Source organism: Erpetoichthys calabaricus, chromosome 2 (genome assembly GCF_900747795.2).
Source record: "Erpetoichthys calabaricus chromosome 2, fErpCal1.3, whole genome shotgun sequence".
Taxonomy (NCBI): Eukaryota; Metazoa; Chordata; class Cladistia; order Polypteriformes; family Polypteridae; genus Erpetoichthys; species Erpetoichthys calabaricus.
The window spans coordinates 327,621,510-327,638,322 of NC_041395.2; the positions used below are offsets into that span (position 1 = coordinate 327,621,510).

At 41.6% G+C, this 16,813-nt stretch overlaps 1 protein-coding gene across 3 annotated transcripts in view; it reads right to left on the bottom strand.

Annotated features, from left to right (window-relative positions):
* Positions 1 to 16,813, bottom strand: part of slc18a2 (solute carrier family 18 member 2) — a 215,651-nt gene that overhangs the window by 105,736 nt on the left and 93,102 nt on the right. For all 3 annotated transcript variants that reach the window (XM_051923482.1, XM_051923480.1, XM_051923481.1), the window contains one exon: positions 10,977 to 11,337. In XM_051923482.1, the coding sequence (XP_051779442.1) occupies positions 10,977 to 11,337 (361 nt within the window). The remainder of the gene's footprint in view (positions 1 to 10,976; positions 11,338 to 16,813) is intronic.

Genomic DNA, 16,813 nt, shown 5'->3' on the forward strand with positions numbered 1-16,813 from the left:
CCGGTGTACTGGAGGAACAGAAAGCCTCGGGAGGCAGTCGTCCACTGTCCATCCCTCATAATGGCTTCCCGACTTGGGAAAGATACTGCTTACCAGCCGGGTCAGGATGCCTGTTCATCCATGTCCTTGCTTTTTCATTACTTCTGGCTGAGAAAGGAAGTATCTACCAGGGCCAGGGTGCCAGTCGACCTGTCTTCTATGACAATATACTGTATATACAGAGTGTTCAGAATGTATTCAGACCACTTCACTTTCTGCACACTTTGTTGTGTTGTAAATTTAATTTGAAATGCAAAAATGTCTAATTTTTGCCCATCAGTCCACACTCAACAACCTATATTGACAAAGTGAAAATGTGTTTTCAGAAAGGTTTGCAAATTTTTTAAAAATCAAAAACTGAATCTTCTCATTCAGACCCTTATTTCAGTACTTTTTAGAAGCTCCTTTGGTAGAAATTCCAAATTAGTCTTCTTGGGTATATGTCTGCAAGCTTTTCACATCTGGATTAAAGCAGATTATCTCATTTTTCCTGGGAAATCATTTCAAGCTCCATTACATTGGATGAGAAGAGTCTGCAAACTGTCATTATCAGGTCCCTCCAAAGATCAAAGACTTGTCTCAAAGCTACTCCTGTGTTGTCTTAAATGTCTGCTTCAGGTCAATATTGTGCTGAAAGTTGAACCATTGACCCAGTATGAGGTGGCGTGCATGCTGATGTAGGTCATTTTCAAGGGCCTCTCTGTATTTGGCTGCATTGATCTTTCCCTCAGTTCTGGGGGAGGTACCCAGCTGGGACGCCTGGAAGGACCAAAGGAGGGATTATGCCTAATCTGGACCACGAGGGGGCGACCGCCCTGATGGCTATGGGGACCACGGGAAAGGAGCATGGAAGCTCAACCCTATGGGGGCGCGTGGTCACCACCAGGGGGTGCCCAGATGTCTGAGGAGCCCTGGCCCTCAACACTTCCACCACATCCGGAAGTGGTGGGGGGACAAAGACCAGGGACACCCGGAGTGCTTCCAGGTGCACAGCCGGCACTTCCGCCACACAAGGAAGTGCTGGTGGAAGTTCATCGGGAGGCACCTGGAGCACGTCCAGGTGAACATAAAATGGGCCACCTCCCTCCATTTGATGGCTGGAATCAGGTGAAAGAAGGACGGAGCTTGGAGGAGAGGAGGTGGCCCAGAAGAGAGAGGCATTGCTAAGAGGCCTGGACTAAGGGTGACTAGTGCTGGGGCACTGGGGTGTGTGCGATAATTGTAAATATGTATAATAAACGTGTGTGTAGTTTGGAACCTTTGGTGTCCTCCTGTCTGTGTCCGGGCCAGTTGCCACAATATACATACAGTATATACATATATACACACACATACAACGTCATGGATTTCTGTCCAGAAGCTGTCCTAGGAACAGCTAAGAAACTACAAAGAATGCTCAAGCTCTCAGACCTCTGGTAGAGAACCGGAGCTTGAAGTGAATATGCAACCACCCATGTGAAAGAGAGGGTGAGCTGAGAGTTTTCAAAATAATATGTGGGTGTATACTGTAAATAGTGGGACGGTCTGAGGCATGAAACTCCCGGGCTGAAAATGAGTCACACTCCAGCTCTGCATGTAGCTATCTCGAGTGTTTTGCTGAGCATTCTCGTGTTTTTTGTTCTGTTCTTCTTAAAGCCCTAAGATGTTGCCCAAACACCCTGCGCCTTCTAAGGCTTCTGGCAATGAACCTAAGCGCTAGCAGAAGTTTAAGACACTCCAGGAGAAGGTTGAACTACTGGATTTGGCCCCGGAACTAAAAAGTTACGCCGCAGTAGCCACCCGAGGAGCTGTAAATCCTCTGCTTTGCTGTGCAGTCATTATCTTCATTACATACCTTCATTGTACTGCACAGCTAATTCATCATCATCATCATCTTCAGTCAATATCAATCATCGTTGGTGAGTACCTGTACATTTTACTGTATTTTTATTAAATTGAATTATCACGCATTTACCTTACTTATACCAAAGAAAACGACAGCGCATACCAAAGAAAATGCGCTTTCATGAATTACAGTACATAACAGCGGTAACATCGGTATTTTACATTCTAGCACTGCGGGAGACATGGCAGTACAGTAGTGTACAGTATACGGGTTTACCTTTACATTCTTTTTTTAGGGCAATGTATTAAGCCGAGTCTGAAATGAAATTAAAGTGTTTTGGGGGAATATTTAGGGTTTAAACTATAAAAATAGACATTTATAAAGTCATTTTTCTGACCTCATCCAAAATTCACGGTTTTTCACAATTCACGGGTGCTCTAGGAACATAACCCCCGTGAATTTCGGGGGTCGTCTGTACTACTAACTATTTATAAGAATTCATTAATCTTAGGGAAGTTCATAACTAAAACAAAACAAAAGTACAAATAACATATTGTACTTTGCTACATAAGGACAGCCATTCTAGAGCTGTAGACACATTGTACTGTAAGGTTTTTGATGCCCACATTGTGTGTCATCGTCATGCTGTGATAAAATGTGACCATGCCCTATAACCTTAAACCCATTACTTTAAAGGAAAGGCTTTGTAGAAAAACTATCTAAGAATGAAAATATTTTAGATGAAGGTTTTGATTTTAGGTTCGTGTTCACTTTTGTTTCTCATTTTTCCATCCTATGTACCGTTCTCTAGCTCGGTTTTTGATTGCTCTTTAATATTCCCCTCAGATTAATCACAAGAAAATCCATCTCTGTCACTCAAGTCTTAATCTGACAGGATTCTAGGCCTTCCAACACAGCATGATACCAGCAACAGTGGGTTTCACTTCGGCTGTCAAGACTATCAGCTAATTACACCTCTTCGATTTGTCATCAATACCATTTCAGCTCCAGCCCTGTCCTGTATTTCTGGGCAGAATGTAGGTGGTGTGTAGGCAGCATTTCCTCCTTCACTTTGTTACAAGATCAGAAAATCGAAGAAGCTGTCCCAGATTTCAGAACGAGTTGCCGGTTTTGTTAACAGTTGCTTGCTGTCAGACATCGCTCACTAAAACACACAAGCCACAGCACAGTGGATTTTGACTGAGCACTAGAAGATATTCATACAATATTAATTAAACTGAAAATGTGAGGTGCGAACACCACAGTCTTCTGCCATCCTGTTAGAATCTGGAAAAGGAAGAGAGAGCCTGTTGACAGAAAAGTACACTGTCACTCGCCCGGCTTCTCTTTCAAGCTGCTGAGAAACTCTCGGCAAGCATTTCTGTTGGCAAGAAAATGTTTTTCAGGAAAACATCAAGTAAGGCAACTTATAATGTATTTTATAGAATGACACACAGTCAAAATGTAAATATGTATTATAACTGTTAATGGAGATACATTCACCTTAATTAATGAATAAGTGTATATGTGTCCATCCAATTGCTATATCTCTAACATTCCAACAGACAGCAAATCACAAACATTTTTAGTAATAAAATGCACTTCATTTGTCATTCCAACAGATGGTGCATCACAAACATTAACTCTGCTATTACGAATCCCTTACCAAATGGCATATTCTCGAGACACATGCATTGCATGGTGCACTGCAAACGTTAACATTGAGGTCTACGCTGACAACTTCGATTTCAACCTGTCCTAAATGGGTATCACAGCTAGTATTTCATATTTTGATATTATTATATTTTTATATAATACTAGCTGTGTGTGGTCTTCAGAATAATAAACAACCTGAAGACTCCCTAGCAGTTTTACTATACTGTATTTGTGAACTTGGAAAGGCGTCAGCAAATTCATAAGAATTACACAGGGCAGAGGATGTGGACCCACCTGTGCTTGCTGCCCCACTGACTTTCATTAGAAGACACTGGTGATACCATATCTTAGCTGAATTTAATCTTTGTCTCGAGAAAATACCTCCAGATAGACAAAGTTTTTTGTGAAAACTTCAAGCCCTGCCCTCCAGTGCCGAGATGTTTCACTTGCACGTTCTTGAACTGCTGCGTTTGTTTCATTTTGACATTGTGTCGCTTCCTCTGTGTCATTAGCTCAACGTTGTTGCATGGTGCTGTTTGTTGCACGCAGTGGTCCTTTGCAGTGAGAAGTGAGGTGCATGTAAGTGGCAAAAAAATGTAAAAGTGCATGTATGCGCCATCTAGTGGCTGTGGTTGAGTGTGAGCAGAGCAGACTGCTCCATACACACTCACACACGTCTTTCATTTATATATGTCTAATGTATGTCATGTTATTTTCTAACCCGCTTAGTCCTGAACAGGGTTACGGGTCTGTTGGAGCCAATCCCAGCTAGCACAGGGCTCAAGGTAGGAACAAACCCTGGACAGGGTACCAGAGCAAGCAAACCCACACACACACTCCCCAACCACACACTAGACCCAATTTAGTATCGCCAATCTACCTAACATGCATGTCTTTGGACAGTGAAAGGAATCCCGTGGTGACACAGGGAGAACATACAAACTCAATGCTTTGAGGACCCAGGACACAAACCATGGTCTCCTTACTTACGAGGCAGTGTGCTACCACTGTGTCACCATGCTGCCCATAATAAATCTCTAATAAATCTCTATAAATCTATTATATATATATATATATATATATATATATATATATATATACACACACATGAGGGGGGACCCAAAAATAACCGGAAATAAATAAATAACCTACCAACAACAAAATTCCAGTTATCTTTGGGTCCCCCTCGTATATATTATTTTATATATATATATATATATATATATATATATATATATATATATATATATATATATATATATATATATATATATATATAAAATCCAAAGACTGTCTGACTGTGTTTGCTTTTTCAGCAAACTACTTAATGTATTTGGATCAGGTTTTTTTTCTATAATTTGCTTGAACTTTCCGATTGATTTTTTTGACTTCTCTCATCATGGTAAGTATCATAGTTCACATGCTGGAGCAATTTATTCGTGCAAATCCGAGATAGAGGCTGCGGGCCAAGGGGAGGGGGAAGCGTGACATCAGGAGTGGGGAGCTGGGCAGGGCCCTCCTCACTCACGCGCCAGCCTCCGTTCGAGTCAGTCTACCTCTCGCAACGTGTTGGAGCATACCTTGCCTCCATTTAGCTAACGATACTGGTTTGTTTATTGATTTTTAAAGTTGAGTCGGAGTCGCGGGGACAGCTAGTCTATGTAATATAGTGTAATATATTAATGTATTATACATTTTATATATTATTACATTTTGATATTGTCATTTAAGATATGTAAGGAAAGCTATTGTAACTTCCTCCCCTTCAGAGTTTTATCAATGTGAATTTCTTGCTCTGGTCACCTGTGACATGGACAGGGAAAAGCACCCAGAGAGGGTCAGTTTATGACTTAATTACCTGTAAATACTTTGTTTGTTTAAAACTACATTTGTACTGTAACAGTGCTACTTAAAATTGCCTACAACTCCCAGCAGCTCCGGCAGTATCACGCCATTGGGCAGATTCAGAGGGCACAGGGGTTGCTGGGAAGAAGGATAATGAAGAGAGCTCTTTAAAAAGGAGCCAAAAAGACCCCAAGGAAATCTTAATCATCTGTCTGAATTTATTTCTATGCATCCCACACACTATTGGATTACAGCTACAACCACCATGGATTACAGTTTCTATCTGGATGTATGTGCTTGTCCTGGCCCTACTTATCTGGGTGATTTCATCTTGGTTGGAAACATCTTCATCTGGGCAGCACTCACAATCACGCCAAACCTTCACACTATAACTGGAACCTGGTAGGATAAAGCTTTACATTTAATTCATGCCATCAAATTGTAAAGAGGAATAGATTAGGGCAAGAGGATAAAGCCATTTGTCAAGATTTGAGGGTTCCTAGGTGTTAATCTGCCTCATTAACCGTGAAGTGGAAGAAGTCTGAAACCAGCAGGACTCCTCCTAATGTTGGCCATACTGAATAACCAGGCAAAAATGGCATTGGTCAGGGAGGTAACCACGAACCCAATGGTCATTATAACAGAGTCTCAGAATTCCTCTGCATAGATGGGAGAACCTGTCAGAATGACAATCTTCTCAGCAACACTGCATCAATCAGGTGTTTATGCTTAAGTGCCTTTGGTGGAAACGGCATATGACAGCTGACCTGGATGATAAGGATAAAGATTTTCTTGTCTGATTAAATCAAATGGAACTTTTTGGGCACAACTTTATGTATTACGTCTGACAAAGACCAAGCACTGTTCATCACCCACCTAGCACAATCCCTTATAGTGAAGCATGGTGGTGGCAGCATGCTATGGGGTGCTTCTCAGTTATACAGACAATGAGACTGGTCAAATACAGAACAGCTCAAAGTGAATGTGACCTCTGACTGTGATCACATTTGACCTTTCAGCAGGACAGTGGTCCAAAATATAAAGCCAAGGCAATGCTGGAGTGGCTTCAGGACAAGTCCCCAAGTGTCCTTGAATGGCCCTGCCAGATCCCAGACCTAAACCCCTTAGACCAGGGGTCCCCAACTCCAGTCCTGGAGGGCCCCCAGTGGCTGCAGGTTTTCATTCTAACCTTTTTCTGAATTAATTACCTGTTTTTGCTCCTAATTAACTTCTTTTGAATTCATTTTATTTGACTTGCTCTTGAAGATTCGGACCCCTTAATTATTTCTTTTTCCTTAATTACCAACCAAACAATAATGAGCTACAAAATGAACCAAAACATGACCAGCAAACTGTGTCCTTCATACAGTATCTGAAAATAAAGAAGGATGAAGGCCTCAGTAATGTGGATCTGCTCAGGTCCCCAAAACATTTTAGCAGTGCTCTTAGAAAAGAGAAAATCAACAATTTCGGAAATGTCTGCCATTGCACAACAGCAACAAGTTATGGAATTAAAGAACGGGTTTAATTAACAACAAGAATCAGAGCCTAATTAAGCAAATGATTGGAGTGAAATTGGTTGGAGTTTCAGGCCCTGACTTAGTTGGTCTTCTGTTGGCTCCCTCACTTCACATTTCATTTCTGTTTGGGTGCCATTTAAGAAAAGAAATGAAGCAATTCAGAGGAACAAATCTTAAAAAACAAGTCAATTAAAATGAATTCACAAGAAGTTAATTAGCAGCACAAACAGGTCACTAATTAAGGAAAGGGTTAGAATGGAAACCTGCAGCCACTGGGGCCCTCCAAGACTTGGAGTTGGAGACCCCTGCCTTAGACCATTTGTGGAGAGACCGAGGATGGAAGTTTACAGATGCATTTTAAGGAGCTTGAGAAGACCTGACGGGAAGAATGTCCAAATCCAGGTTTTCAAAGCTTGCAGAGGCTTGAAGCTGTAAACTGCTGCCCTAGAAGCTTCTACAAAGTAATGAATTAAGGATCTGAATACCTTTGCCCTCATTTACTCTTCACCACAATTTGATGGCAGAGATTCTACAGAGATTTCCTTAGTCTTCATGGCTTGGTTTTCATCCTGACTTGCAATATGAATGTGTAAGACCTTCTGTACACAGGTACCCATGTGTCTTTCTAAGCTGATCCACCACAGGTGGACTCTGGTCAATTTGTAGACCCATCTCAAGAAGAATTAAAGCAAACAGGAGGTACTAATTTGGAGGGTCTGAATACCATTCTGAGAACAGGTTTTTATTTTGTCATTATGTGTTATTGAGTGTAGATTAATGGGCAAAAATGGCACATTCATCAATTTGAAATTAAATCTACAACACAATAAAGTATGCAGAAAGCGAAGGCGTGTGAATGCTTTGCGAGTCCATTGTATGAATCAGTTCATAATCCATTTTAAATGACCAGATTATAAACAACATGCTATATAGGACAGTGGTTGCCAACCACTGGGCCGTGTATCACTTGGTACCGGGCTGCACAGAAAGAATTAAAAACATACTTTTATATCCTTTTTAACAGATTCTGCAGGGTGTTTTATTTAAAAAAATGATCAGATCATTCTCTGTAGAACAGTGACTATATTCTATTGCAGGGTTCCCAAACTCCGGTCCTGGAGGAACCCAGTGGCTGCTGGTTTTCATTCTAACCCTTTTCTCAATCAGTGCCCTGTTTTTGCTGCTAATTAACGTCTTGTGAATTCATTTTAATTGACTTGTTTTTTAAGATTTGTTCCCCTGAATTTCTTCATTTCTTTTCTTAAACAGAAATGAAATGAAAAGTGAGTCAGCCAACAGAAGTAACGGCATCAAACTCCGACCAATTTCACTCCAATCAGTTGCTTTCTTAGGTGCTGAATCTTATCATTAATTAAACCCGTTCTTTAATTCCTTGGCTTGTTGCTGCTCCCATTGTGCATTAGCAGACATTTCTGAAACTGTTGATTTTCTCTTTTCTAATAGCGCTGTTAAAATGTTTTGGGGACCTGAGCAGATCAGTATTCCTGAGACCTTCATCCTTCTTTGTTTTCAGATACTGTATGATGGATGCAGTTTGCTGGTCATGTTTTGGTTCATTTTGTATCTCACAATTGTTTGGCAGCTAATTAAGGAAACAGAAACAATTGAGGGGTCTTGAGTCTTCAAGAGCAAGTCAAATTAAATGAATCCAAAATAAGTTAATTAGGAGCAAAAACTGGTCACTAATTAAGAAAAGGGTTAGAATGAAAACCTGCAGCCACTGCGGCCCTCCAGGACTGGAGTTTGAGAGTCCTGTTCTGTTGTGTATGTACCTCAAAAGCTACTGTAGTTAAGAAAGTAGTATTTGAATGTGTGTGCAGGTTGATTTGTTTATGGTGTACAATAAACTGTTGATAACTTTCAATAACTGTGACCACTCGTCATTCAACAATCTCCCCATCACTTCCGTCTGTACCCGTCTCCCACATTTGTCTCTGTTACAGTTTTGATGCCCAATAAACCAAACCTACAAGCTAACCCTAACCCTAAAATAAGTAAAAAAGAAAAACAAAAAAAAAAAAACCAAAGAGCTCTACGGAGTTTCTTTCAAAATGGAAAGTAGTAGTAGTAGAGCTTTATTGTCATCCTAACAATATACTTACAGTACATAGTGGGACGAAATATCGTCCTCCAGAGTAAAAAGGTGCAGTACACAAGATATACATATATATATAACTAAAAAAGAAAACATATACAGTATTACGTAGTATTATTTATTCCAGAGAGTGTGTGGAGTAAAGAGTCCAGTGTGGAGGAGGGCAGCATGGTGTTCAGGAGCCGGACTGCTTGGGGAAAGAAACTATTGCACAATCTCGCAGACCTGCTCCTGATGCTGCAGAGTCGTCTTCCAGATGGAAGAGGAGTAAACAGTTGGTGGGAGGGGTGGTGGGGGCCAGCCATGATGCTAGTGGCTTTATGAAGGCAGCGTGAGGTGTAGATCTCCTGCAGGCTGGGTAGAGAGCTGCCAATGATGCACTCAGCAGTCCGCACAATCCTCTGAAGGGCTTTGCGGTCGGAGGCATGGCAGTTTCCATACCAGACTGTAATACAGCTGGTCAGGACGCTCTCTATGGTGCCTCTGTAGAAGGTGGTAAGTATGGGTTTAGGGAGGTGCACCTTCTTCAGTCGTCGCAGGAAGTAAAGACGCTGCTGGGCTCTTTTTGTTAGATAGTTGGCGTGACCCAATGATGAGACAGAAAAAGACTCGAAGGCTGGCAAGAAAGAGAAAGCTGCATTTCAAAGAAAATACCAAGAGTTCTACTTAAATTATGGGCTTATCATGACAGGTGATTCACAAGCTCCAAGCCCGCTCTGTACAATATGTGGAGACCGGATGTACCATGAAGCCTTCAGAACTGCTTTGCCGCATAGAGACCAAGCACCCTGCATTAAAAGATACATCACTTTATTTTGCTTTATAACACACGCGTGATGGCTGATCTGTGGAATATTGTTCTTACCTGAAACCGGTCCATGGTGCAATAAAGGTAGGAGACTGCTGATATGGGTAATACTCTATCATAGGCTGAAATATCAATAATCCTACATTTATAAAAGTCACAGAAAGTGTCATATATCACTACACCTTCACCTAGGGTTGGGCGGAGTGGTGGGATCTGCACCAGCAATCAGAAGGTTGCTGGTTTGAATCCCGTAAATGTCTGAAGTGACTCCATTCCATTAGGCCCTTAACCTGCAATTGCTCCATCTTGGGTATGACGTCACACACATGTGATTAGGAGACAGCTGAAGGTCCTAAATGACAGCAGTTCCATGCTAGACCGGGGGCGGCGGGGTGCACCGATTGTCTCTCTCTCGACCTTTTGCAGACCATCCATGGGAATCTTCCGGTGTCTGGAGTCAATGATGATGCAATTTCCCGCTAGCACCTTTAAAACCACCATCTTGACACACTAAAGTCAGTTCTGTTTTGGACTCAGTCTTGTAAACATCAAAACCTTTTGCAGCCTGGATACATTATACGGGTGGCTGTCTCAAACCTTTTCAATTGTCTGGTATTGTCATTCTGACACCTGCATCCAGCCCTGCTGAACAAGCAGAAGTCAAATGTAACCTGATGGAAAACCTTTACTGGGACTAAACATAAGATGAGCAGGTTTTTTCCTCACACAATCACGTCATGGAATACGAAGAGTTTACTGTCAAACAAAATTGACAAACTGACAAGCACACTCGTGGCTGGAGAGATTTCCTATTTTGGGTCTTTAACACAATCTTTCATCTAATACCACCCAAGAAGAAAAAGATTCACATGGATGGCAGGCCAAAGCTAACGCTATTATGTACTTCAGTTTGAAAGATCTTAAGTGGCGTGCAACATTAAAATGAAATGACAGATTTATTTATAATTCACACCTTACAAAATGAAATTAAAAATTTCAAAATGAAGACCAGCAACTTTCATTTAACACTTCTCACATCCAACCAAAAGACATTATATACTGCAAAACAGTGATTTATTCAACCTTCTCTTTGAATAACCAGAGCCCACCAGCATTACTCCAAGAATAAGTGAAAGTGGTGAATTTAAGTCCATAGACTTGACGTACCTGTTGGTCAGCACCCCGATGAATGGGTTTGTTATCAGCTGCACAGTGGCCTTTGAAGCAAACAGCAAGCCAACTTTCACATTTTCATTCACAAGATCCTTGTCCTTTTTTGGACAGTCTGAGTCAGCATCGGTGGTGTTCATCACTGCAGTCTGAGTAGTGCTAGACGGGAAACTGGCCGGGCTTTGGGTTGTTTCAGCAGAGGTGTTGCTGGTTACCAGGGTTGAGTTGTCATAGTACGAGAAAATGCTGTAAAAGGCGTCTGAAGAAGACAGAGACCCGAGGTCAGGGCGCTCTGTGTGAGGTTTGGTCAACGAAGCTTCATGTTCTGCGGTGTACAAGTAGCTTGGGATTATGGGTACTGCAAAGAGAGGAAAGAACACAATCAGCCCACTGGTCATCCTGCCCTAAACCTAAAAACCATATGGCACCACTTGATTGCTCTAGTGCCTCTTTATATTTATATATCCTCTATCTCCCTGAGAACCTTCTTATGCCTGGAGTTTTGCCCACTCTACACTCTGACCACACCAGCCTGATGTTCTCAGAGTAAACCTTAATACCCCTCTGGGATTCACAGTTCTCTGAAGATGCTTTATTAAGTGGTCACCTGGCAGGCCCACCTAGTACTACACGCTTGCCCCATCCCAAGTGGCACATTTTGTTGTCATTCACTTTCAGCAGCAGACTGGAATGAACCCTGTAAAAGGTGGGGGTTTGACACATAGAGAGATCAGCTGACATCACCAGGTAACACACCACTTACAATGTTCAGACATGGCCTCTGCATGTCTAACTCCATTTAGGTCAAGTTGAACGTATTCGCTTCTGAGCCAGATGCAGCGAGCTTGAGACTCACTACCGGCAGTTCAACACAGTGCAAATTTTCAAAATGAGATGCTTCATGGTGTGTGACCTCAGAAATATTAACTGGTGACGAGGATGGGATTTGCACTGTTGACGGGTGGAGGCGAGTGACTTGCCGACACATCAACTGACATCACCAGGAAGTGCACTGCTCACAATGTTCAAACGTGGGCTCTGCGCGGCTGACTGATGGAGTTCTTCATTTAGCTTGCACTTCAAAGTGCTCGCTCTTGAGCCAGATACTGCAGGTTTGGAACTCACCGCCACCACCATCACTTCACCACTGTGTATATCTTCAAACTGAGATGCTTTATGGTGGGAGTCCACAGCAATCCAAGCCCCTATATTCTTCTACTGAGCCTGATAGGGTAGGATAACAGATGCTGAAGTGTCATATGAAGTAGTGACCAGCTACACCAGAAAACCCCTGGTATGATGTTCATGCTTATTAGGACTCAGCCAAAGTAGTGGTTCTCAAAGTTGGGGATGTGTGGACATTCTAGGAGACGTCTGAAGAGGTGCGACACTTAGAAACATGTAAACTGTAGCATCTTGTCACTTTAACAGTTTCATTCTGCCAGCTTGTAAATGTAGTTTTTCAGACAGGGTGTGTTCCCATGGCTCATGTTCATTTAACTTTATTATTTTTTAGAATTTAAGTTATTATTTTAAATAAAATTTAATAAAAGTATGAATTTTTTTATAATTGTTCTATTTAGTTATTATTTATTGTCTATGTCAGCATTTAACAACCTTTGTGGTATCACTGCCTAGTATTTCACATGCCAGTGTATTCGGGGAGAGGTGCAGGTTCCTCCTCCATAAATTTACAACAATCAAATTGCTTAATGTGCCTGAAATTAGCATGAACAAACCGGACATGATGCCCCTATCTGTGAGTTTTGCACAACCAAAAGGGGGGGAATCTCCCTACGAGAAATTAACAAGATTGTCAAAGCAGGGTGGGGAGATCTTGCACGCTTATCAGAGCGTTACATAAATCAAGTGCGATTGTCAATGCTTTACCTCCTGCTGTTGCTGTCAGTCAAGCGCAAATGGAGCAGTGAAGGTGGGGTGGGGTTTCTTCTGGGGTTGGTCACAGCCCACCTGCAAAGTAATCACGGCCCACAGATTGTGAAACACTGATTTATGTATTCTTCTTGTGTTTTGTGGGCGGAGACCAAAGAGGTGGGGCCACCCTGACATCACAACTAAGGCCCACCCTCGGCCTATATATGTGAGGATAAGGAGCAGATCCTTTAGTGGTTCATTAACATTCAGAGAGAGCAGGTCTTTGTGAATATCAATTTTCTGGTTTCTTAGATATTTTAATTCAATAATAATTCAAAACTGACAAAAAATACCACAACTTTAAACCCTAGTCAAGGGAAAAATGATGGCCAAAACATGACAACTGCCCTAGAAGGACAAAGAATTTGGATTCCAATACTCAAAGATCTATCTGTACTACTCCATACCGGCATATAAAGTGTGTGCAGTCTGTGGCAGGTGGCTGATTGCGAGCCGCACCCAGCTACCTATTTAAGGAGCCGCCGCCCTGCAATGAAGGCTGGAGTCGGGTAGGAGGTGGACAAGGCCGGTGCAGAGGGGGCGAGGAGAGTCCCTGTGTGACGTGAGAGAGAAGAGAGAGAAAGAGAGACGGCTCAGAGAGGAGCCTGGACTGTGAGAGACTGTGGGGGGTTTGGTGTGGTGCACATAGTGACTTTGTATATATTAGAATTGTGTAAATAAACGTGAGGTGATGGACTGGAACATGTCTGTCTGTCTGTGTCCGGGACGCACCCTTTCACAAAAGTATACATACCAGAATCCAGCACCAGACCCACATAGCCTTAATTACAATGACCTCCGCACTTTATGGCCGAAATACGGCCAATATGACATACATCCAAATGGAGCTGTAAGATGGTGCATGAGTATAAATATACAAATCTCAGAAACTGAATGGTCAACTAGCCTGGGGGAATACAGGTGGGCTGAGATGAAAGGCCATTAACAGGCCAGCATAGTCTGGAATGGAAGGGATAGGTAAAATGGATACAGTCTAATAGCTAAAATATACAGTCAGGTCTGTAAGTCTTTGGACACGGGCACAATTTTCATAATTTTGTCTCTGTACATCACCACAATGGATTTGAAGTAAAGCAATAAAGGTGCAATTGAAGCACAATTTCTGCTTTAGTTCAAGGATTTTAACAAAAGTATTGTATGATCTGTTTAGAAAAGACTGTTTCCCTGTTTACTTTAAACCCCTTGAATTAAAGCTGAAAGACTACACTTCAATCATATGGTTTCTTCCTTTCAAATCCATTGTGGTGGTGTACAGTGCCACAATTATGAAAATCGTGTCACTGTCCAAGTACTTATGGACCTGATTGTATGACACCCTTTCTACCTTCCAGAAGGAAAGCCTGGGCTGGATGTGCCTGAGTTGAGTCATTGGGAACTGTTCACTCCCAGTCTTGTAGGAGGCATGTCAAGGATGACAAGACTGGACTTAAACTAAGGGCCGAGAGAAAGATACAACATCTTTGTTTTATTCATGTAGAGGGCCATGGTCTCGCTGCATGGTCTCTCTGCTATTTTCCATCGTGCAGACAGGCCAATTCTGCTTCTTATGCAGACAGCATGCAAGATCAAGGGCCATGCTGGACCACATCACTAAGACTAATAAATATATTAAAAGAGGAAGCTACTTGGTAACCTAAGCATATTGAATGTTCAACATGAACCATTATTATTCAAATAATTATATTCTTCTTACTTACATTTTGGTCATGTCATCTGCAATTCATGAATACATGTCTGACTTTTGCACCTGTCTATTCTGGTATTCATCTAATAGCCTGGAGTTAAAGAATGTAAAAGAAAGAGGCAAGTGCTGAACATCATATACATAATGAATAAAAGAAACATTAATACTCTTACCACAGTGTGGTAAGAGTATGGAATCTGGGGCACTGTGTTCAGCTGTACATAATAAAGAGCATTAAGGGGAGGAATAGGGTCACCCTAGGACCCTATCATGAGAAAACAGAGGCCTCACACCATTTTCGTCACATTCATGACTCCATTATCGCAATAAAAATAATCGCCACCCATCAGGTAACGACACACTGCCTAACGATGCTTAAGCAGGACCTCACCGGACATTTCTGTTTCTGGCCAGCAGAGGGCAGCTTGCATATAAGGCCACTATTCATCCAGGAAGTATCAGAGATTTAGTGCAACAAATGTTTTACATTGGGGGTATCTCTGAGTGGTTAGCATGCATCTATTGTGAAAGAGTGACGAAACCTCACAATATCTTTTCATTTCAAGAGTATTGAGGAGCCTCACTCATGCGTCTAAAGAAAAACTTCCTTTGATTCCTTAATGATGCTGTCTTTGTGATTGGCATAATAGCATTTACCAAAAATTGACTCCTTTTTATTTTGTCAGCTCTTTTTATTTTCTGGTTTCAAAGGGCATGACGACAAACTACCCTGCTTCTAGCAACTGAGCATTATCTTGCTAGAAATAAGTATCTATTTAAAAAAAGGGCCTATGGAGGTCAGAAAAAGACACATATAGTCAGCAGTAAAGCTTAGGTGGTATTCAAGTGATGCTCGCATGATTTTAAGAGCATTAATGAGAGCCAAGGAAACAATCACACACCATTCCTCTCCAACCACCACAATGTGCAGTACAGTGGTACCTCTGATCATGACCATAATTCGTTCCAAAACTGTGGACGGTGGGAGATAATGCTTTTAACTACAGGACACTGAAGATGTAGAATGGTCTGTCTGATTATATAAGAGATGCCCTTTTGGTCTCTAGACCGAATAGTCTAGAGTTTACTGTAGTCTGGCATACCCCGACTAGAGCTGCCGATTAGTTGTGCATACTGCATTGCTGTTTGTTGGTCAGTAGTGATGAATGAACTCCATGGTTTTTGCTTTGCCTCAAGTTCAGAGAAATCACAGAAGTGTTTATGAATATCGCCAAACTTGTCGAAATGCATTGAAGTCAGTGGAGAAGGACCAACTGAACTAGATTTGACTGGATTATAATGGTACAATCATCTTTAAAGTGCCTCAAAGGGCTAGGGAAATGTCTGCCAAATATATTGGACCAATTATTGTGGCCAAAAAGGTGACCAAAGCTGTGCAGCAGCAGTGCCAGCCACTGCACCACCGTGCCTCTGTGATATCAAAGGAGAAACTATGCAGTCAGAGACGTGTAAATCACATAGCTCATCAAAACAAAGCAGAAATGCTGAAATTGTTGTTCAAAACTTAGAAAAAATATGTAGGTCTTTTAAAGGCAGAAAATTCAAAGTGGTGTGTCATGACTGAAGCCGCTGGCTTGTTCTATTTTTTGAATCCATTTTGAATTAATAGAGTCTCCTGTGTTTTAGCCAGGCTCCTTCAAGGTTTGCTTTTTATCTCCACATGGCTAATTATATATGCATTGGGCAAACGGCCCCTTCTCTTATACTGATGCGAAATTCAAAGATTGACCTGCACATTTAGAGACAAGAAGAGATAACTATTTATGCTGTATATGTTTCATTAAAATAAAATTCTGAGAACCTGCATTATTTACTTGTCTATTCTACCACTAACTATATCCTACAGAGTCTCTAATGCAAACTGTCAGAATTATACCAGTGGGCTGGGCTCGAAAAACATTACGGGGAAACTTGGAAAAAAAGTTCTCCTAAACCAGCAGAATTATCACTAAATAATTCGATGAACAAGAATGAATGCAAACACAGCAAATTCGCTGCGAATAACACTTTGTCCAGTATTTGTCAGGCATTTTCATAAAAATATAAGTAATACAATAACAATGAACTATTACTGCCCCTTTTGTGTTCTACGTCTGTACTTGGTATGCTGCCAAGCTTCTAGTCTTGCCCAGACATATTGGGAGCCAAAAGGCTGATTTACAGTATATTTCTG